Source organism: Girardinichthys multiradiatus, chromosome 20, assembly GCF_021462225.1.
Source record: "Girardinichthys multiradiatus isolate DD_20200921_A chromosome 20, DD_fGirMul_XY1, whole genome shotgun sequence".
NCBI lineage: Eukaryota > Metazoa > Chordata > Actinopteri > Cyprinodontiformes > Goodeidae > Girardinichthys > Girardinichthys multiradiatus.
The window spans coordinates 5,340,540-5,362,520 of NC_061812.1; the positions used below are offsets into that span (position 1 = coordinate 5,340,540).

At 42.4% G+C, this 21,981-nt stretch overlaps 1 protein-coding gene across 5 annotated transcripts in view; it reads left to right on the plus strand.

The window, feature by feature from the left end:
* chd6 (chromodomain helicase DNA binding protein 6) overlaps positions 1 to 21,981 on the plus strand; it is a 93,315-nt gene that overhangs the window by 63,887 nt on the left and 7,447 nt on the right. For 2 of the 5 annotated variants that reach the window (XM_047347815.1, XM_047347816.1), the window contains exons 24-43: positions 178 to 258; positions 342 to 460; positions 537 to 696; positions 2,287 to 2,376; positions 2,482 to 2,585; positions 2,807 to 2,936; positions 4,199 to 4,274; positions 4,815 to 4,908; positions 5,259 to 5,631; positions 5,719 to 5,927; positions 6,791 to 6,888; positions 8,990 to 9,805; positions 10,422 to 10,676; positions 10,796 to 11,069; positions 11,817 to 13,265; positions 13,354 to 13,508; positions 14,000 to 14,263; positions 16,939 to 17,574; positions 17,758 to 17,997; positions 21,307 to 21,447. In XM_047347815.1, coding sequence (XP_047203771.1) covers positions 178 to 258; positions 342 to 460; positions 537 to 696; positions 2,287 to 2,376; positions 2,482 to 2,585; positions 2,807 to 2,936; positions 4,199 to 4,274; positions 4,815 to 4,908; positions 5,259 to 5,631; positions 5,719 to 5,927; positions 6,791 to 6,888; positions 8,990 to 9,805; positions 10,422 to 10,676; positions 10,796 to 11,069; positions 11,817 to 13,265; positions 13,354 to 13,508; positions 14,000 to 14,263; positions 16,939 to 17,574; positions 17,758 to 17,997; positions 21,307 to 21,447 — 5,764 coding nt within the window. The remainder of the gene's footprint in view (positions 1 to 177; positions 259 to 341; positions 461 to 536; positions 697 to 2,286; positions 2,377 to 2,481; positions 2,586 to 2,806; positions 2,937 to 4,198; positions 4,275 to 4,814; positions 4,909 to 5,258; positions 5,632 to 5,718; positions 5,928 to 6,790; positions 6,889 to 8,989; positions 9,806 to 10,421; positions 10,677 to 10,795; positions 11,070 to 11,816; positions 13,266 to 13,353; positions 13,509 to 13,999; positions 14,264 to 16,938; positions 17,575 to 17,757; positions 17,998 to 21,306; positions 21,448 to 21,981) is intronic. The other 3 variants (XM_047347819.1, XM_047347818.1, XM_047347820.1) reach the window with 3 other exon arrangements.

Consider the following 21,981-nt stretch of genomic DNA (forward strand, 5'->3'; position numbering starts at 1 on the left):
ACATGGAGATTAGATGTGAAATATATAAAAAAAAAAGATATGAAAACTTTTATTTTCCAAGAGAGGTAACACTGAGGGTCATTCATCAGCTGTGCCCATTCTTGCGGCCCTCGAGGCAGATGTTCATATTAGATGCTGCAGCTGGATCAGTTTATGTTTTTATTTCTTGCTTTCCAGATGGGGTCGATGGAAGGACATTCTAAACCACGGTCGGTTTAAATGGCACCTGGCAGAGAGAGACATGGAGGTGATCTGTAGGTAAGAAAAGCTGTGGAGGTTTTGAAACAGGAAAATAATAAAACCAGCATGCAGATGGCACTTTCAGCTCTTTTATCTGTTAGGGCTCTGCTGGTTTACTGCCTGAAACACTACAAAGGTGATGACAAGATCAAGAGCTTCATCTGGGATCTGATCTCACCTTCTAAAGACGGACAGGACCAGGCACTGCTCAACCACTCTGGTTAGATTTTCTCCAGTCACACTCTCTGCTTTATATCAGTTTGCCAGTTCATGTCATGCATCGTTTGTGTGTACAGGTTTGTCTGCTCCGGTTCCTCGGGGCAGGAAGGGGAAGAAGCTGAAGAATCAGCTGAACGTTCCTGATGTCAAAAACGCTGACTGGCTGGTCCACTGTAACCCTGAGGTGGTGCTGCAGGATGAGAGCTACAAGAAACACCTCAAACAGCACTGCAACAAGTCAGTTTAAGAGCTCACGCTCACAGACTCGGATGGGTTCGATGCTGGCAAAGGGTTCTGCTATCTTGATGGTTTAAAAAAAAAACTGGAGCACCAGTTCCTCCAACACCCTTTTAAATGTCTTGTTCTCTTTATTTTATTTCTTTTTACAAAAGGCTTAATAAGCAAGATATGATGTTACTTTACATTAACAAAATATAACACAACTAAGTTTATGAATTAAGACGCAGCAGTTTGTTGTAATTACAATCAATGGTCGAATTTTAATTCCGTACTAAATCCCCCTTCGTTCATCACATGAGGAGGTATGGAGACAATCAAAAGGAAGGCATGAAAAGAGACAAACAACAAGGAGTGATGGAAAACTGCAGAACCATGAACACAGAAAACACATAAAGTGTGACTAGCTGTGCAGTCATATTTAGTGAGAAGTTTTTTCTAAAGGTGTTCAGGATATCCCATTTATAGTTCATGTAATTGCAAAGTTTTTCAAGCATATTTAAGCTGAGCAAACAGAGAATAAACAGAATTACTCTGAAATGTTAGATTTTCACTAAAACATTTTTACTTCCTTCCTAATATCTTAATGCTACCCTACTACAACCAAAAAAATCTCCTGGGGCATTTAGCATGACCAACAGATCCAATTCATTTCAAATGATTGAGGAATAAATGATAAAATCTATTCATGCCAGTCAGATTTGTTTAAATTCAGTCAAATTCTGATACAATGCCAGTTGGTAAACAGTTATTTATCCAAAGAAAGCTAACGGGTTGCATTGAATCATTGACTTTGCAGCAACCCGTCATTCAGAGCAAGCACGTGGTGAAGGTGGAGAGGAATAACTCCTTTTTAACAGGAAGGAAACCTTCAGGAGAACCTGAACCAGGCTCTGGATGAGCGGCTTTCTGCTGCAACAGTTGTTGCGCGTTGGGTGGACAGAAAGTAGGCACGGATAAACACGGATAAACACGGTAGCACTTTCAAAATAAAAATAAACTGATTACACAGAGTCCAGTCATTTGAATTATTCATTTTAATTCTCTTTAATTATTTGTGTTCATTCCTATTATGTCTTTCTTTTTTTCATGTACAGCACTTTGAATTGTCCTGCTCCTGAAATGTGCAATATAAATAATCTTGCCTTGCCTTTACGTGGTGACATTTTCCAGAAAGATATGATTTCCTTTGAATTTCATGCACTGTGAGGTTTCATTTCACGGCTGAAACTGTTGTGTTGGCCTGTTAACAACAAGACATTTATTCCCATTAACATAACTCTTCAAATCCTGCTTTCAATTATTAAAAGAAATTCTTTATCTGTTTCTGGACAGATTTTCATGCCTTTTTTGCAATAATTGTTAGAGTCAGGAGTTTATTCTATTCAACCCTATGGAAAGTAGTAGGAGCCATGTTGAATGGCCACTTTGAGCCTTCTGATGGACGTGGATATGAGTTACCAACTTTAAACATCATATACTTAAGGATTTCCTCTGATTTGACATACAGTTTAACCTCTGGCCGTCAGAAAGTGTCAGTATTAAGACAACGCAAAACGTTTTTCAACCTTTCCCATGTTTATGTCACAGGGTTCTGCTGAGGGTGAGGATGCTGTACTACCTGAAGGTGGAGGTCCTGGGTGAGGTTGCTAATCAAGCTCAGGAGGGGGTACCTGCTAGGTACGCAGCAGTAGAAGAAAGTGTTTCTGAGGTCCGGTTTTTGCATTCAGGTTTTTAACGAGTCCGAATTTGCCAATAACCGCTTGATTATTTGTGCTCTGACAGTAAACTGGAGGTGTCGCTACCTGACATCGACTACATCGAGATTCCAGTGACGTGGTGGGATGCAGAGGCTGACAAGTCTCTCCTCATTGGAGTCCACAAACACGGTGAGAAGTTACTGTCAACTCATCCCATTCACTGTGCAGAGTAACACAAGGAGGTTCCCTCTGAGGCTTGAAGTCCACCTGAAAGCAATACGACCCAATCCATTTTGTAGTGTTTTGGGTTCTTTTCGCGTTCATTTAATGAGACCAGAGCAACGTAGCTGTTCTGTGTTCTCTGTGCATTTGAACTGCGTCTCAGTCCTTCGGTGTGTGTCCCCTGACAGGATATGAGCGATACAACGCCATGCGGGCCGATCCAGACCTGTGTTTCCTGGAAAGAGTTGGCATGCCGGACGTCACAGCTCTGTCTGCTGAACAGGGAGGATCGGAGGCGGCTGCTGAACTGACAGACAGGTGAAAATTTCCGTTTTTATTCATACAGGACAAAAGTTGCTTAAAGCTGTGGGAAAAGGGCAAATACATCTCTTTTATGGACTTAAATAAAATACATTTTTAACATTTTTAAATCAAAATACATTTTTATATCAAAAATAATTATTTTTTTCCCGTTTTAAAATTGGCAGGGAAACGTTTGATTTTCTACACTTGGATCATAGATTTAATGCCCAGAGCTTACCTCTGGCATTTTTAAGTCCAATTGGCCTTTATTATTGTTGCTTCCTGATATCTTTGAGCTGATCTCTTTAATGAACCGTGAATATTTTAAACCCATAATTATTCATTCCTATTAATCCAGCATATGAAGAGCTTGAATGTTTCTCACATTTGGTGAGTTTCTAATCTGCTTTTATGACTTTCTGGGTGTGTTTGGTTCAGATTCAGAAAGCAGTTTTCAGTCTCTTTGTCCTTGCTCTCATGGCCCAGGACTGTCTGCCTGATGGCTGTAGCTCAAACAGAGAATATCCAGGTAGGATGAGTCCGTTAGGATGCTGGCTGTTTGCTCTCCAGGGACAGTGAGAGCCATGAGTGTCTTCCAGTGAAGAGAACGGGCACCCAGTGGTCTTCTCTGTCATTTTGGTGACCAGGATCGAGTTATTTTCTCTGCACCACAGAGCTTCTCCTCCTCCTGCCTCCAGTCTGTTTGCTGTCTGTAGTTGTGTTCACAGGAGGGCTTAACGCTGGTGTGAAAAAAGCGCTTCCTGTCCTTTCTGGTGTTTGTGTTTGTTGGTGCTGCCACCTTCCTGCCCACATTTCTGCTTCAGACACCGATAGTCAGCTGAGAAATATCATGATCTAGAAGGAACTGCACACAGTTGTATTTCAACAACACATGTAATGATGGCTGATACACAAAAAGGCAGTAGGTGTGTAGCAGTTTACAAGACCAGGTTCATCCTGGGTGCTGTCATTTTGTTGCTTTTAAAAAATGTCTCAGAGATTTCACTGATTGGCACAAATGGAGAAAACATAATGCTGGAAAAGTGTTTTCTGCTGCTGCAGCAGCTTTAGACATTTGTTGTTGTCTTTTCCGCTGCGTTGTTTCTGATTTCCAGAGTTTTTATCCCACAGCAGCAGTTTGATAGTGAACTCCCTCTGTCTGGCCTCTCCATCTCTGATGATCCATCTTTCTTGTTTCTGTTCTGTGTTGTATTGAAGCATTCTCACCTTTACCTAACTTTATTCCCCATCTTCAATGTTGTCTTTTTTGTCAGCAGCTGTAAAACTGAGGAGGTGAAGGACAAGCTGGAAAGCAAAGCTAATGGAGAGGAGGATCAAGATGAGAACAGACAGGTAAAGAGCTGATGGGGATCACCGAGGCCATGAATGTTTTTGCTTTCTGTGTTGCTCCATGGATGCTGTAAAAATAATCCTGCTGAGGTAACGGTGCTTTTTAACTGATTTTAAAGATGGAACTCATTAAAAAAGATTGCACTGTTTAGGAAAATCTAATTTCCAGGTTTTTATTGCTTATTTATGGTCGCTGAGAGACCTTGAGGCATTGTAGCTAAGAAAACTGTGAGTTAAAAATGCAGAAACATCAAAGAAACTGCAAAAAATCCTGTCTGACAAACAGAAATGGGTACAAATTGTGTCCTTGTGACAGGCTGCAGGCAACAAAGAGCCCAAAGATCCTATTTAAAATTGCTTCTGTGCTCGGTTGTCTGTTATGTGTTGACAAAACAGTGGATTTTCATTGGCTGAATAATCCATAGGTTAGAGATAGAGGAAAACATGGATGCTGAACGTTTACTGAGCGGAAAAGCAGTCAGTCTGAAAAAATGTTAGAAAACATGGAGATTTATTGATTAAGATCACTTATGTTCCTCTCAGGGGCAGGAAACCCGCTCCAGCATCGACACGTCAGAAAAACCAGACAGTACAGCTCAGGGTGAGGCAGCTGACCAGCAACAGAAGGACGTTCCAGGTGAGTCTCTATGAAAAGAAACAACACATGGTTTTTAACGTCACATACTTCTGCTTTCAGTCGATGCTTCTACCTTGTCAAGACAATTCCCACAGCTACCCTGGCTTGGAAGAATATTTACTTTTGATTCTGTGGAAATCATTTTTAATTACCTGGTCTATGAATGGTGCTATATAAAATAATTTGCCTTGTCTCATAATAACCTTTTGCTAATATCCACCCTGAATAGTTTACCAGTTGACCAGTAAATTAAGAGAATAACAGGAGCCGTCAGCCTGTCTGAACAGGAGAATATTTAATTAAAGCAGTGTGTTCACCATCCTGATATGAAGGTTGTTTTTTCTCCACAGACTCTCAGGCATCAGCTGACCTGTGCAACCAAGATGGACCCCTGGTTACCACGACGACGACAGGAAGCGGGTCAGGGGTGGCGGCACTCCACGTCATCCAGGCTCGGCCCCTGTGGCCCACCGGCTCCGCGCTAACGGCTCGTTTTCGCCGCCTGATCACCGCCTACCAACGATTCACGCTGCGCAGAGAGCCTCTGCTGAGGCACGACTTCCTGCTGCACGACGGCCTCGTCAGCATGGCGATGGGAGGAGCAGGATCCGCTCACAGCCATCACACTGGCGGGCCGCTGGCCTGGCAGCTGGGTGAGGAGCTGAGGAGGTGTTCGGTGGTCTCGACAGAGGCAGACCCCCTGTTTCTGGAGTGGCAAAGGAGGTGATGAAGCTGCAGATGATTATTTTCACATCAACAACCTGTTATTCACAGCAGGGATTCATCTGTATCACTCTGGTTTTCTTCAAGGTGGACCCGTCGAGAGCAGGCAGACTTTTACCGCACCGTTTCGTCATTTGGGGTTGTGTATGATCCGGAGAGGAAAGCTTTTGACTGGTCCCAGTTCAGAGCACTGGCCCGACTGGAGAGAAAGACGGACGAGAGTTTAGAGCGATACTTCAACTCGTTTGTCAACATGTGCAGGACGGCCTGCAAGCTTCCTCCAAAAAAGGAAGAAGGTACCAAGGATTTAGAAGTAAAAATATCAAAATATCAGCTTTGAAATGTAATTCATGGGGATCATGTTTACAGCTCAACAAGAAAGAAAATCAGCAGTTAAAAAAACAAAACAATCATTAGCAGACATCGATCTGCTCTTGTGACACCAGCAGAGGTCACCAGCAGTGGCCCCTGCTCGTTTGACTAATGCTGCATTTTATGTATTTGAGAGAGTAAAACCAGAAACATTTTCCACCTGTGTTTTCGATAATCAAATCTAGTCTTCCTTGGCTGGGAATTAAAGAAGAGATTTTAAGTACCTTGCTTGTACCTTCATGCAATTAGATAGAACAGGCGTAGGTCTGAAGAGCTACCTGAAGCTCTCCACACCAAAGCAATGCACCTGCCTATCTTTAATTAGCAGTGTGAAAAGCTTCAAATTCCCAGTTATCTACAGCAGCTGTGATAAGGTGAATACAGACAGAGTTTGATCACTTTGCCACACCTGGTGTCGTCTAATAAATATATGTATAAAAAAAAACAACAGTATTTAAGATTTAATTTTTTTTATTTAGTATTTCCACAAATTTTCCTAATCATGGAAATAAATGTAGTTTTGAATTTTAACCTGTTTGACTTAAATGAGTTAAATAATTGATCCTGTGTTGCTGTGCAGAGGGGTTTTTCCCTTCTCTTTTTAAGATTTGTTGTTTTTAGAATAATTCATTAAAAAACAGAAGTAGACATTTCTGTCATTTTCCAGCTTTTAACAGAGGTTCACAATGAATTATGATTTTATGTCCCAATACGCTCATGCTTTGAGGGATAACTGAAAGATTTTCCCTGGTTTCAATATTGTGATGTTGTGCACATGTTTTATCAGGGTTGGTAGATCCCGGCGTTCTCGTGGAGCCTCTGACTGAAGAGCGAGCTGCCAGGACGCTGTACCGCATTGAGCTGCTGCGAAAGATCAGAGAGCAGGTCAGGAACACTTGCATCAGGTTTCCGCTCATGATTTTTATGTTTCTTTTAAGAACAGTAATATAAGGATCCATTGCTTTAATCCATTTCAAATATTTGACAGAACATTAATATAAATCAATTCAATTCAGTTTATTTATATAGCGCCAATTCACAACACAGGTTGTCTCAAGGCACTTCACAACAGATGAACAAAGAAGCACTGATCCAGGAGTACGTTCTATGGGAAGGAAAAGTAAATGTTAATGGATGTATCTCCTTTAGTCGTTTCACCTAGAAAGAAAAAACAGATAAACTCTGAGCCAGTTTTCAAGGTTAGAGTCTGAAAGAGAGCACATAGTGTTAGTTACAGTAAAAGCTCAGTCAGTAGCCATGTCTAGGAGAGAGAAAGGGTTAAACACTGAAAGACAGGGCCATGTGGATCATCTGTAGAAGGTGAGCATTAAGTTATAGCCAGCAGAAAGGTGTCACAGGTAGACACAGTCAGGCCAGGTGTAGCTTCTAGGAAGAGAAAAGAGAGAACAAGGTTAAAAGCTGATATAACAGCAAATAATGCAAAATTGGAGAATAGTGTGAGAATGTAGCGAAGAGGGTGAAAGTGGTCATTATGTCCTCCAGCAGCCTAAGCCTATAGCAGCATAACTACAGAGATAGTTCAGGATAAACTAAGCCACTCTAACTATAAGCTTTATCAAAAAGGAAAGTTTTAAGCCTAGCCTTAAAAGTAGACAGGGTGTCTTCCTCACAGACTAAAACTGGGAGCTGGTTCCACAGGACAGGAGCCTGATAACTAAAGGATCTGCCTCCCATTCTACTTCTAGAGACTCTAGGAACCACCAGTAAACCTGCAGTCTGAGAACAAAGTGCTCTGTTAGGAACATATGGACCAATCAGATCTCTGATGTATGATGGAGCTAGATCATTAAGGGCTTTATATGTGAGGAGGAGAATTTTAAATTATATTCTGGATTTAACAGGGAGCCAATGAAGGGAAGCTAAAATAGGAGAAATATGATCTCTCTTTTTAATTTTCATCAGAACTCTTGCTGCAGCATTTTGAATCAGCTGAAGGCTTTTAACTGCATTTTGTGGACATCCTGATAGTAAAGAATTACAATAGTCCAGCCTTGAAGTAACAAATGCATGGACTAGTTTTTCAGTGTCACTCCTGGACAGGATATTTCTAATCTTGGCAATGTTCCGGAGATGAAAGAAGGAAATCCTAGAAACCTGTTTAATATGGGATTTAAATGACGTGTCCTGGTCAAAAATAACACCAAGGTTTTTTACTTTATCACTGGAGGTCAATTTAATACCATCCAGGTTAAGTGATTGACTAAGCAGTTTCTTTTTTAAAGACTCTGGTCCAAAGACGACAACTTCTGTCTTGTCTGAATTTAGAAGCAGAAAATTTAAAGTCATCCAAGTTTTTATATCTTCAAGACATGCTTGTAGTCTATCTAACTGGTTGGGTTCATCAGGATTTATGGATAAGTAAAGCTGAGTATCATCAGCGTAACAGTGAAAATTCATCCTACGCTGCCTGATAATTTGACCTATTGGAAGCATATATATAGTAAAGAGAATTGGCCCAAGTACTGAACCCTGTGGTACTCCACAATTAACCCTGGAGTTTAAAGATGATTTATCATTTACATGAACAAACTGGAATCTGTCAGACAGATAAGATTTAAACCAGCCTAGCGCTGTTCCCCTGATCCCTACAGCATATTCCAGCCTTTCTAAGAGAATATATAAAATGTTATTACTAACAATAATCCCTTCTTCATTCTGCGCTGCGAGTGATAGAGAGCAGAACATTGTAGAGGCAGAAATGACAGGTTGTGAAAATAAGATAATTTTGTTTGTCTTATTAAAGGATATTTGAAGCTGTTTTATATAGGAAATGTTACCTTAAATTACTTCTGTGGAGGGGGTAGTTTAACGAGTCAAGTAGCCCCTCTAACGACTGTAAACTCTGAGAACTAAAGAGAAACATAAATAAGCAAAGTGAGACAAATGCACATATTAATATAAAAGATAAATGTTAAAACTAGTTAAAGCTGTCAGAAATCGGTGGGAAAAGCTTGTTCTTCTGCAGGTTCTCCGTCACCCGCTCCTCTCGGCCCGCCTCCAGCTCTGCCGCCCCTCCCTCTACCTCCCCGTCTGGTGGGAGAGCGGGAAACACGACCGGGACCTCCTGGTCGGGGCGGCTCGCCACGGCCTTAGCCGCACTGACTTCTACATCCTCAATGACCCACAGCTCAGCTTCCTGGAGGCTCACAGGAACTACGTCAGGCGGCATCCTGCTCATCTTCATCCACAGAGCCACCATCACCCTCACCATGCCGGCTTAGCATCCCATCCTGCGATGTCATCCCCCTCTTCATCCCATGGGCAGCTACCTCACTGCTGTCTGTATGAGTCGGGGCTCAGCCATCACTCCCCTCAGCCTCCTGAATATCCCCACCAGGCCTCCAACCATCATCATCATCAACAGCAGCCTCCACCCACACCTGCCCCTTCTCCCTCGTCATCCTCATCCTCCTCTTCTCACCCCCACCTCCACCCTCCACCCCTGGACGCCCAGGATTCTGGCTCACCAAACCTGGGTATCATTCCCGGGTCACGGGTGGACTTCCTGGACTGTGCTCCGTTGGATGACGCTCTGGAACTGAGCGCTCTGCAGCACGACGCCATGTCTGCTGACTCTTTGCACGGAGGGAAGGCTTCCAAAGACGCCCTGAACGGTTTTCCTTTTAACTCAGCCGCTGGGGGTCAAAGCATGCTCAACTCTTACGGAGTGGGCGGAGCTGACCTAGACTCGAAGCTAAGGAGTGATGTCCTCGTTGGTGAGCAGGGCTCGTCAGAGGAAACCGGGCTGATGGCACCATCGGTGGAGCTGGATCAGTTACAGGTATGCATCGCCACCTAGGGGCAAAGAATTCCTGCTAACCTGTCTATCATACGTCAGTCTTTACTCTTGTCGCAGGTTATCTGTTGCTTTAGGTTTAGAAAGTTTTCCTGAGATTGAAGTGAACTTTAAAATATAAGACATGTTTTTCCCCACCGAATGCTTCTGTTTCTGATTGAACAGCTGTTATAAACGAGACTTTACCTTTTTTAGGAAGCTTTCTGACAGTTTTCTGACAACAGCAGCAGCTTGGGACATCGTTTAAGAGACTTTTCACTCTGATTCAGAGAGTTGGGCACCTAATATCAGAATTTTGTGATCATGCTGTGAAAATCAGCAGCTTTCTGCATTTATGTCCAGTTTACACACATTTCAATAGATTAAGATCAAACTTCTCAGCAGTTAGGACAAAAGAACTGGAGGATTTACTTTAGAAAACATGTCATTGAGAGATTTTTATTTGTTTTAAAGGCTGGTTTATCTGTTATAGCATGTTTTTAGTGTATAGTTTCCTGCTTGGTATGGTTTTTTTTTTCTAGTTTTGGTTTATAGTTATTTTCTCTGTATTTGCTGTTTTTTTTCCATGTGCTTAAAAGTTAACTGACCTGGTTACCTGCAGGCTCCCTGGGACAGCACGGATCACACCAGTCCAGCTGAGCATATGTTCAATGAGTCTGATCCCATCCTTGGTCCCTCTGGCCTGGAGACGGGCTTCCTGGAGGAGGAAGATGAGGAGGCTCAGGGAGGAGACAGAGGAGGAGAGGAAGGTGGGACTCTGGAGGAGTGTTTAGGCCTCCCACCTTCATCCTCTCCGTCTCATCCATCAACGGGGGATTCAGTCGAACCGCTGTCATCGAGTTACATGCTCTTCAAGGTGGGTTTTAACACCATGAGTCATCAGATTAACATTTTTCTCAGAGATGAGAAATATGGTCAGAATACGGCTAATGGGACAACCTACAGTAATTCAGACTCCTACGTTCATTTATTCAGGACATTGGAGTGAACGAAGAGGCCAGTCCGGATCAAACAGACCTGTCAGCAAGTCCACCTCTTCCCTACGTCCCACCTCCACCCCTGTCGTTGTCCGATATCACCAGCCACGAGCCTCAGGATGGACTCGGACACTCCAATGTCTCTGAGAGCTTGACCAATCCTGGGGAGGCGGGAGATGACCGGGAAGGAAGTGCTGGGTTTGAGTTTGAAGACAAAGATGAAGAGGAAGCAGAGAAATTAAGGCAGCAAGAAGAAGATAACCAGAAGGAAGGTATGTTGACGGAATGTTGCTCTTATTACATATTTTAGCAGCTTTTTGACCACTGCCAAAACCTTTTCTAGAGTTTGGACTTTTGCTTTTTGATAGCTCAAAGGTCTTCTGTGAGCCCAGAATCAGAAGGTAGGGTCAGTGCTTCAGAAACTACTTCATGCAGTTGGGGTGGATCTATTTCTTATCATTTCCACTTTCTTTTTCCAGTTGTTGTCTTCAGTCAGTCTTCTGCACACACGTTCTAGGAATCTCTTCCAGAACTTAGACATGACTCAGGGAATCTTTTTCTTTCTCCTTTCGCTTACAGATTTCAGGAACAAACAAAGTAAGGACCAGTTAGCCTGGAAAAGATGCGATCAATCCTAAAAGAAATGTTTTTTTTTGCTAACTTCAGATAATGTTTCTGGTACCCCTGCTGTTCCCAGGGCCTTCGGAGGAAAAATAAGCCCACAGCATCACAGATCCTCTACCATATTTAATATAGGATGCTTTTCTGCATATTTATTCTTCTTTCACATGAAACCCAGCTGCAGTGTTTATTGCTGAAAAACTCAAGTCTTAGTCGCATCTGATCAAAGGAAGTTAAGGTCCCAGAAGAGTTTAACAAACCTAAATGCTTTCATTTGTGATGGTAGGACAGAAAAGGCTTGTTTATGGCATGTCTCCCAAACCACCAGTTTGCATAATTATTAGGCACACAAAGAAAAATGATCTTTTAATCATGTTTTTTATGGTTTCTGCACAAAGGTGCAGGCTGTGTTGTGGTTGTCCTGGATCCAACATGTCATGAGCCTCAGATACATGATGGAGAACCACCACCTGGACTGGATAAGAGGACGGAGGTCTTAAAACGAGTATCTTCGGGCCTTCAGGAGAACTTTGAGCACTCGGATGATAATGAAGATTTATCCCATGAGGTGCAGCCTTATCTGGAAAAGCTGGAACAGGAGGGTCGCTTGGTGTGTCCTGAGTCGATTGAGGATCCTCCTGAGGAGGTCGATGGGTTGATTTTGTATCAGACTGAAGAGGAACAGTCAATGGATAGTTCTCTTGACGCTGAAACATTTATTCGTAATGAAACTGGAGAGTTTTCACAAAGTTCTGGGGTTGGTTTTGCTGTGCACAGCAGAGAGCGTGCAGATCAGGTTAATGAGATCTCTGAAGGCCAGCTGGATTGTGTCTCTCTGGGTGATGCTGCAGAAGAACCAGGCTGCGATGAAATAGTGGAGAAGATGGTGAACCAGGCGGCTAAAACTAGTCTGATGGAGCTGGGAGAGACTGAGTCTGAATTAGCAGAACCCTGCAGCCCGTCTGGTTCGGCCTTAGAAAGCGTCAGAGCGCGTGATGGATCCCAAGCTGAAATCTCAGTGGATCAGAACCTCAACAGCAGAAACTGTCGGAGTGATGCTTCGTCTTTCTCTCTGCATCAAGAAAACAAAGACGATCTTCTTGATCAAAATGAAATGAAAACTAATTTGGCTTTAAATGTAAATGACATCGACACAAAGTCATCAGATCTTAAATTCTCCATCCAACAAATCAGGGAAGAAAAGAAACCACTGCAGTTCATGGTACCAATAAAGGTCGAGGTGACAAAAGCAGAAGAAACTGAGGATGTTTGTCCAGACAGCTCTGAAATCAAACATGCTCATTTTATTTCCTTCCACATAAAATCTGAGGGTTCAGAGACCAAAGCTGAGCAGCTGGAGTATCCACTGAGAGCTCCGTTCCTCGATGTGAAACCTGAAGATCTCAGCCTCTCCGTGAAGTCCAAGAACTTCGATGTTAAACCTGAGACTTTCCAGTTTGTAGCTTACTCAGATGGCAGCAAAATCAAACCTGAAGTCAAACCTGACCTTAGGTTTACTGTTTATCCAGATGGTGGGAGGTTTAAGAGGGAGATAAAACCTGAAGGTTTAGGGTTAGCTGGCTTTCCAGATACCATCAAACCCGAAGCTAAGCCCGACGCTCTGGAGTTCACAACATTCCCAAACAGCTCTGGGATAAAGCCTGAGATCAAGCCAGAGGCTCTGGAGTTTACAGGCTTACCTGACATCAAGGCTGAGATGAAGCGGGAGATGCTGGAGGCGGACAGCACTGTCCTGACCCCGAAGCTCGAGCAGATCGAAGGGACGGTGGACACCTCGGAAAGTCTCCTGAAAGGCCAAGTCAAGGAGGAGAGGCCGAGTACCCCAGGTATGAACGTTCTCAGTTGTATCCCAATTACACAGAGGCTTTGATGTCGTTGAAGGCAGATGGGTGCATGCTTGTCTGCTGTCCTCAGTAGTGCCTGTGGTGGAAGGATATCCTGGCAGTCCAAGATTTGCAGCTCCTGCTTCCATGTGTGAGATTCCTGACAGCCTGCATGAGAGCAGGGAGCCAACCATCGCTCAGCTGCTGCAGGAAAAAGCTTTGTACTCCTTCTCAGAGTGGCCAAAGGTACTGTTTTCCCTTTTAAATATGTTTGTAGGCTTCTAATATTAAAGTTGTATATGTATATCGACATTAACATCAGTATCAGCCGATAATCTTTTAACATATTGTTATTGGTCTGATCAGTTTAGCTGGTTTTACTGGAGAAAATTGTTTACTGGAGGGGGGGGGGGGGGGGGGGGGAGTTGGCCATTTGTTTGGTCATGTGACAGTGATGTGACAGTGATGGTGATGTAGCAGGGGATTGTGGGGTGTTTAACTGAGAGACGCGATGTCAGCGGCGAGGTCGTTTTTTTCACGGTGTTAGAATGGTAGGTGGTTATCGGCCATAAAAGCAATATTAATATCGATATTCGCCCAAATTTTCATATCGATGCATTCCAATATTTTGTTTTTCTGTGTTGCTCTGCTTCAGTTTTCTGAGGTTGCTTGCATTTGAAAATATTTTTAGTTTTCACTACGAACACAAACAAAATCTTTTGGATCCACCCCTGTAGGACAGAGTTATTATCAACCGCCTGGACAGCATCTGCCACGCCATCCTGAAGGGAAAATGGCCTTCGTCAAGTGAGCAGTATGACTCACTGGGCTCCTTGGCAGCTAATTCGTGTCTGGCTAACAGCTTAGCCCAGCACCGCCATCACCGAACTGGTTTCCTCCCCACAACAGCTTCTGGCACCATCCCAGGCCAGCCTCGGGTCCAGCAGGCCAGTTCTGGACTAGGGTTTTCCGTCCCTCCACTTCTCACAAGACTACCCAAGGTGAGAGCTTCTGTATAAACCAGTGAATTCATATATTCTTCCCATTTTTACATATCTATCACCTGTCTACATGTATCTGTCTTTCATACCATGGCTCACACATGTTTTGTCCAGTTTTTGTCCCCAGAAGTGCTTGTAGTCAAACTGCCTGCAGACGATCTGCGAGTAAACCTTCAGGAAAGAAAGAATTCAACATTTAATTTTGTTGCCTCAAAAATTCAAATCTAGAGGATCCACAGAACTATCATATATAATGTGACTCCATGTATAGTGCTTGTCAAATGTATTCATACCGCTTAGATTTTGTGTCTTGTTAAAACTACGAATGTCAATGTATTTTAGTAGGATTTATTGTGACAGATGGACACTAAGTAGCGTGTCACTAAAATATGAAAGTAAAAAGGACGTATAGTTGTCAACATTTTTCACTAATAAAAAACTGTGGCATTAATTTGTATTTACCCCACTTCAACTGCAAACCTACCACGAACTGACAGGCAGAGCAAGGAGAGAATTAATAGGACAAGTAGCCACTTTGGAGGAGCTGCAGGTCATGTTTGCATCTTCCCACAACCATTTATGAGACACAGCAAAAAACATTGTGTATGTGGCAGAAAACTGAAGACACCATCCTAGCTGTGAAACATGGTGGTAGCAGCATCATGCTTTGGGATGCTGGAAAGCTGCGCATAGTTGATGGGGAAGATGGATGGAGCTAAATACAGGACAAGCCTGGTGGAAAACCTGTTAGAGGCGGTAAAAGACTAGAGACTGAGGCGGAGGTTCACCTTTCAGCAGGACAACGAGCCTGAAGATCCAGCCAGAGCTACAATGAAATGGTTTAGGTCAAATCCCGATCGTATGTTAGAATGGCCTAGTCAAAGTCCAATCCTAAATCAAATTGAAAATCTATTGGATGACTTGAAAATTGATGTTCATTGATGCTCTTCATCCATTCTGACTGAGCTTGATAGGTTTTGTAGAAAAGAATGGGCACAAAATCTCCGTCTGTAGGTCTTGAAGGCTGGTGGAGACATGGGCCAAAAGACCTGCAGCTGTAACTGCAGTGGGAGGTGGTTCTACAAAGGATTCGTTTAAATGCTTTCCACACTTTTCAGAGTGTTTATGTAAAAATTGAAATTAAACTTGTAGAATTTTAGTTACCCTTTACAATTATGAACCACTTCTTGCTAATCTGTCACACAAAATCCCAATTAAATCATTGAGGTTTGTTGTTGTGGAAACAAAATGTGGAAGTGTTCACGGTAGATGAATACTGTTGCCAGACACTTTAAATGAAATGGGCACAAATAAGTTATTTGCTGTGTTTAAGTTACTCTGGTTGTTTCAGAGACCTCCTGCAGCACTGTTGCTTTGTTGCTCATTTTGTATCGTGTACTGGTTTTATTATATGCGGATATTAGTCTTGGGTAGATGATTATAGTAAATCATACAAATGTTCCAAAAATAACATTGTGAATCTGGTTATAGTTGATGCTCTTAAAGAAACCAGATCTAAGAGCCCTAATTAGATTTAATTTATCTTAAAAACAAATGTGCGGTACCATTTAAATAAACTGGGCATTAATTACTGAATCAGACCACGTTTGTTGAAATGAATATAAGGATTAAGAAGTCTTTAATAATTCATTCGAAGAAAAGGAATTGGACCATTTTGATCCAGTATGAATGGGATCAGAATTGATTTTAAATGTAAACTGGACTGTAGTTGTTAAAAACGAATTGGTTTGATTGAGAACAAATTAGGTTGAATCGTGATGGAGTCGAGGTAAATGAAACTGTAGGAACTTTAAAGGGTTTGGACCACATCACACCTAAATTAGGTCGTCTACATGAAATGGACTGTAGTCATTTCAAATGAACTGAACATTTAGACCAGATTAGAACCGTTGTAAAAATGAACACTTCCTATTTTAATTCATTGAACTGGATTATTGTTTTTTTCATGAACTGGTTCAAACTGGATTAAAATGGTGTTAAACTGGACTTTACTCTGAACGAGTTCTATTCCAGTTGGCTAGTTTTAGGCTTACTTTATTTGGAATTAACTGGCGTGACTGGGAATAAATTCGGCTTGAACTGGACTGTTAACTGGTGAACAATGGACACAATCTGAATAGATTATTTGGAATTAAATGAATATTTTCGGGTATTACATGTCTTAAACACTACTTTATTATAATAAATAAAGTGATTTGGATTGTTTATATTTTAAAACAGTGGGATCAGTCTGGATTATTATTTATTTAAAATGACTGGGGGGGGGGGAAGAAAAAGAAACCAATATCACTAATTGACTGTTTAATTGGCTCTAATTAGACAGAATTGGTTATAATTACAGTTTATTTTGAATAATCTTTGAATAATTTGAAATGCATTTGTCCTAAATAGGACTTACTTTGTGTTTGGAGATGAAATGAACCCTGTGAAGTTTATTTAGATAAGTGTCTGTGAAGCAGTGCATGGCCTAACACAAACACCTGATGCAGCTTTCAAACCGCCCAGATTCGTGCACACAATTAAAACTGTTTTAAATCTTACCCAGGTCTGAATCCACAGGAGCCCCTGTGTTGTGTCTCAGTCCATATGTATGTTTAACCAAAGCCATCATCTCTCTCCCATCCTTGTCTCACCCACCCTGTCCACCCTGACAGTACGTGCCGCGGGGCGGCGCATGTGGGCGCGGAGCTTGGCGCCTCACCTCCTTGCCTCTCTTGCAGGAGAGGCTCGTGGCTCCTCCCTTCCTCCCTGAGCTCAAACGAGCAGGAGGTCGCAGGTCCTTCGACTACGAAGCTGCTGCGGCTGCAGCAGCTGCTAAGATTTTAGCTGGGAAATCTGCATCTCCGAGCCACACCAGCACCACCGCCACCAGCAGCTCCACTGAAGAGAAGGTGCCGGTGGTGGCTCCTCCCTCTCACCGCACGGGGGCCATGCTGAATGGTTGGCAGGAAGCAGCAATAGATCTAACTAAATCCACTGCCGAAATTAGCCCCACAAGCAGCGTGGGGACGAATGAAGCAGCTGGAATCAGCCACCATAACGCCAGAGCTGGAAGCAGTCACAAGCTGCCTCCGCTTCCTCCCATCACAGCTCCACTGCCTGGCTCCGTGGGAATCGACATGTCTGGGATACTGCAGGCAGGACTCATCCACCCTGTCACAGGACAGATAGTCAATGGGAGCCTGAGGGGAGATGATTCACTGAGGAGGAGAAGAGGGAGAAGGAGAAACGTGGAGGCTCTGTACTCCGAGTTCGCCAAGAGCCGAGGACTGCATCTCCCTGAGACACAGGTGGGTGGAAGGAGGCGGGGCTCAGCGTCAGAACAGGTAGAAAACCTTTAGTGTGACAGAGAGAGAGACACTTCCCTCAGGACATCCTGAGGAGAAACAGGGCAAATGAAAAAATCGGATTTTAAAGGAGAATCTTCACCCTTGGCAGCATTTAAATATCTGTATCTCTGTGTCCATCTACAGGCTCGTGTTGAGGCCATCAGCCACTCCTCTGTCTCCTCTTCCACCTCCTCACCGTCCCCATCTCCGTCAGACAGACCTGCAGGCCCTCCCACGCCCTCCTCCTCCTCCACTCCTACTCCCACCCAGACCCCTCCTCAGCCAGAGATCGTAGCCATCGACAGAGAAGCGGCCAGCAAAGGCCTGATTGAGTGGCTGAGACAGAATCCTGGCTACAGCATGGATCTGCCTGCCTTCGCTCACGTACGTCCCTTTTTGTTGCTTCAGGTGAAATTTACATATTGTAGATTTCAAGAACACACACGTTTTTGTTTAAGTTAAGTGGATCCATGTTACAGTCTCTCTTTAAAAGTTTGCCCATCCTCTGATCAGAACTATTCATAATTAGTACACTTATTTTAAATGATTATCAGGGTGTTTTGCAAATGTTCTTTCCTTATTGGATTGATTCCCCGTCATTTCCTGCTATGGTTTATGGTCACCTGAATAGAGTAACTGCACTGTTCAATTTCAGATACTATCAGTGTTGCTAAAGATTTTCCCACAGAGCAACACGACAGAGCTTTAATGTTGACATGTTCTCTTCTCTAAAACCAAATAAAAAGACAGGACTTTAAATCACCAAACTTCAAATTGAGGAGGTGTCTGTTAGCAAACCGTGTGATGGTATTTGTGTGGGTAGGGAAGGAGAGAGTCTTATCAATTAGACTTTTAACCTATCAGGAAGGAAGAATAACTGGATTATTGAAATAAAAAGAAAAGCTGCCAGATTTAGAAATCAACACGAAGGAATTTTGTTATATTTGCACTGAAATTTAAATATCTATAGGGGAAAGGAGTGTGGAGACAAGCCTGGTAAAAAGATAGAGCTGGGTGTCATCTGCATAACAGTGGAATTGAATAAAGAGAGAAGCCAGATGTTGAAAAGGAGAGGCCCCAGGATGGAGCCCTGGGGCCTCTCGTTTTCAACATACCCCTTCTAAATGACTATTGTGGGGATTGATGGTTCTTTAACTGAACATAATGGTTTACAACCACATATTTATGATGTGAACCAAAAGAGAACTGTATTAGTAAAACCAAGAGAAGCTAGAAGGTTAAAAAGGCTATGGTGTGAGGTGGTGTCGAAAGCTGCAGTCAGGTTAAAAAGAATGGGAATAGAGAAAAAGTCCAGAATCTGCTGTCATTAAAAGGTCATTCGTGATTTTACCAGAGCTGTTTCTGTGCTGTGTGATGAATGGAAACCAGATCGTTATAAGACAGATGATTGTGAACCTGTGAGGATGCTGTTTTTTCCAAGATATTTGACAGAAAATGAGGAATCGAAATATGAAAAACTCAAAGGTCTTGAATGATTTCTTCAGCAGACTGGATGATACTGGCAGGGTAAAGAATGTCTGAATATTGTGTAGTTCTTATGTATACCAGGGGGCAGAGTGAGTGAAGAAAACGGTGTGTGTTTTTAATGGTGCCAGGGTATCCACAATTTTATTGAGCTAATGGCTGTGTTCATGTTCCAGGTCATGAATAGATGTCATTTTTCTTCAGGAGAGATTATTACTTGCAGAGCACAGAGATCGTAGATCAATTTAATCTGAGTCATTTAAGAATAAGCATTTGTCGATACTCCATCCCAATCTGATGCTTTGTTATATTAGCTTTGAATTCCTTAAAAAATACCACATTTTATTGAAACTACACCTAACTCGCTCATCAACATTTCCAATGATGCAGTCTCTCCTGTCTGTGGTGGCAGATATTTTGTCCTAACAAGAGTTTCTGCAGGTGAGTCTCTATACCTGCTCCAACATTGAGGTAACTACTTTTAAAAAGCTTAAATGTCTTGACTCGTCACCTGAAACAGGCAACACTTTTATTAGTTTTTTTCTAAAAATATATGGGACCCAGCACAAACAGCTAGTCTTCAACAAACTCACGTCTGTCTCGCTCCTCCTGATTACGTTTTCAGGAGGAGCGTTTTGCTGATGTTCTCAGTTAACCTCAGCATGTTTCCTCTCTGATTTGATATGACCTGTTGATAATATAGCATTAGCATATTTCCTAGAAGTTCCAGTTAATTATATTGTTCCAAAACGTCTCCTGAATAATGATTGTAGGACTTTTCGGATTCTGTAAAATGTGCAGTTTTCTCAACACAGATCACATCACATTATTGTAAAGGGTGAAAACCCTGTCAAACCATTGTATATCTGCCTTTCATGTTAATTATGTAGGACGACACGATGTCTGAGGAAAGTAACGCTCAGACATTGTGTCACAACACTGTTGCCTACAGTTTGATCACCTTGGGATACAATATGCTACAATCTGACAAACTACTGGTTATTTCTGATAATAATGATGCAACAACTTTTAGGGCCAATTGAGTATTGACATTTTATTTAGAGACGGTGATTGGATCCTTACATATAAAAACTAAATGAATAGAATTAGATGGTGACGTCACGGCAGGCATAACGTCCCCTTAGTGGAACAGAACACTGTGATTTCCACACCCTTGATCTCAATACACATGCACTATTCTGAACAGGAGTGCATAAAAAGAAACAGACATACATTAAAAAGCTAACAGAAATTAATGGTCCATTAAATCCCTTTCATTTCCCCACGTTTATACCTGTGTAGCACGTATGTTGCCAGTTTACCAGGCTAGAGAGGAGATGCTGTGACAGCAGCTTCAGGGATGATCTTAGATTTGTTACAACATGCTTGGCCTATTGCATGGTTTTTGAAAGCTTTGCCCACAAATAGAGGCACCCGGGGCTTTGGCTGACATGTTCACAGACGGTAGACAACAGCAGTAATTAAGAGTCGAATTTTATCAGGGATTTTGATACCAGTCACTTCAAAAGCCTTGACTCCATACCTATTTAACATCATACTCTTGTTTTTATTACATTTTTTTTTTTTTTTTTACCTTTGATTACATCCTTAATTAAAAGGAAACTAATTGAAAAAATTAGTTGGAACCATTGCAATTTTTTTCATTTGCTAAATAAAAAAATAAAAAAGTTGCTTGTTTTTTAACCAAGAAGGTTCCAGCGGTGGTTTGGAGCCACTGCCTGTTGTTGGACTGGTTCCTTGCATGTTAGTTGCTGTTTTTCTATTCTTCACCAGAGGAACTGTGGTCAGTACCCGCATTTAAGGTCAAGCGTACATTTCCCTCAAAACTATCCTGCCTCACTTATCTTGATGGCATGAAAAGCTCTGTGGGGTCTGCTGATGTGCATTATCTTTGACACGGTTGATGCATAAATTTATATTTTTCCAGTTGTTAAATATTCCAGTATTACCTGATTTTGTCTGAGACCTGTGGACCTGCAGACCACCAGAGTGAGCCTCAGACCTCAAACATGTTGGACTAGATGTTAACAGTGATATAATGATGCAGTCTTATCACGACTTAACGAGCCAATTTACCTAAAACCTTCAAATGACTCTGATTCTAGGACTCAGAATATGGAGAAAAGGAGGTTTTTAATCATTGTGCCTCTTCATCCTCCTCTTCCCTATTTCCTTTTTGCTGTTCAGTCTGGAGCAAGTCTTCTACATGGCTTTGTGGAGCGTCCCAAACAGAGGCGGCATCGATGCAAAGATCCAACCAAGCTGGATATTAACACTCTGACGGGGGAGGAGAGGGTCCCTGTTGTCCACCGAGGAACAGGACGGAGGGTAGTTAACACAAACACACACAAACATCTCAGTCTAACCCTAAAACATCTTCAGCTTGGAAGTTGACATTTACAACCTGAAATTAGAAAATGGAAGAATGGTCAGTATAAAGCGGAGATATTTAATGTTTTATCTCAGTGTGCATCCAATCCTGTATTTCAGGCAGCAACACATAAACACTGTGACAGCGTCAGTTTAGGGCTACTGATGAGTTTAAAGATCCGGCCGTGATCCTGGAGCAGTGTCCGAGAAACGCTGAGTTTCTGAGGAGCAACAAGAAAATCATTGATTATAAACAAGGTTCCTCAGAGAACGTTTAGAAGGGATTTGTATTTTTCTATCCTTACAGTGCAGAATGTTAAAGAACATTTGAAGCAATCGAAACGTTGGGCAGCCAGGATCTCAGCTCCCTCAGATGGTGCTGCATCAGGAACCACAAACTGACTTCACTGTTTAAAATGAAAGTGTTCTGTTGAGCTCAGTGGCATCTGGGATGGACCTTTATACGATGGAAGCGTAGGTTCTAGTCAACCA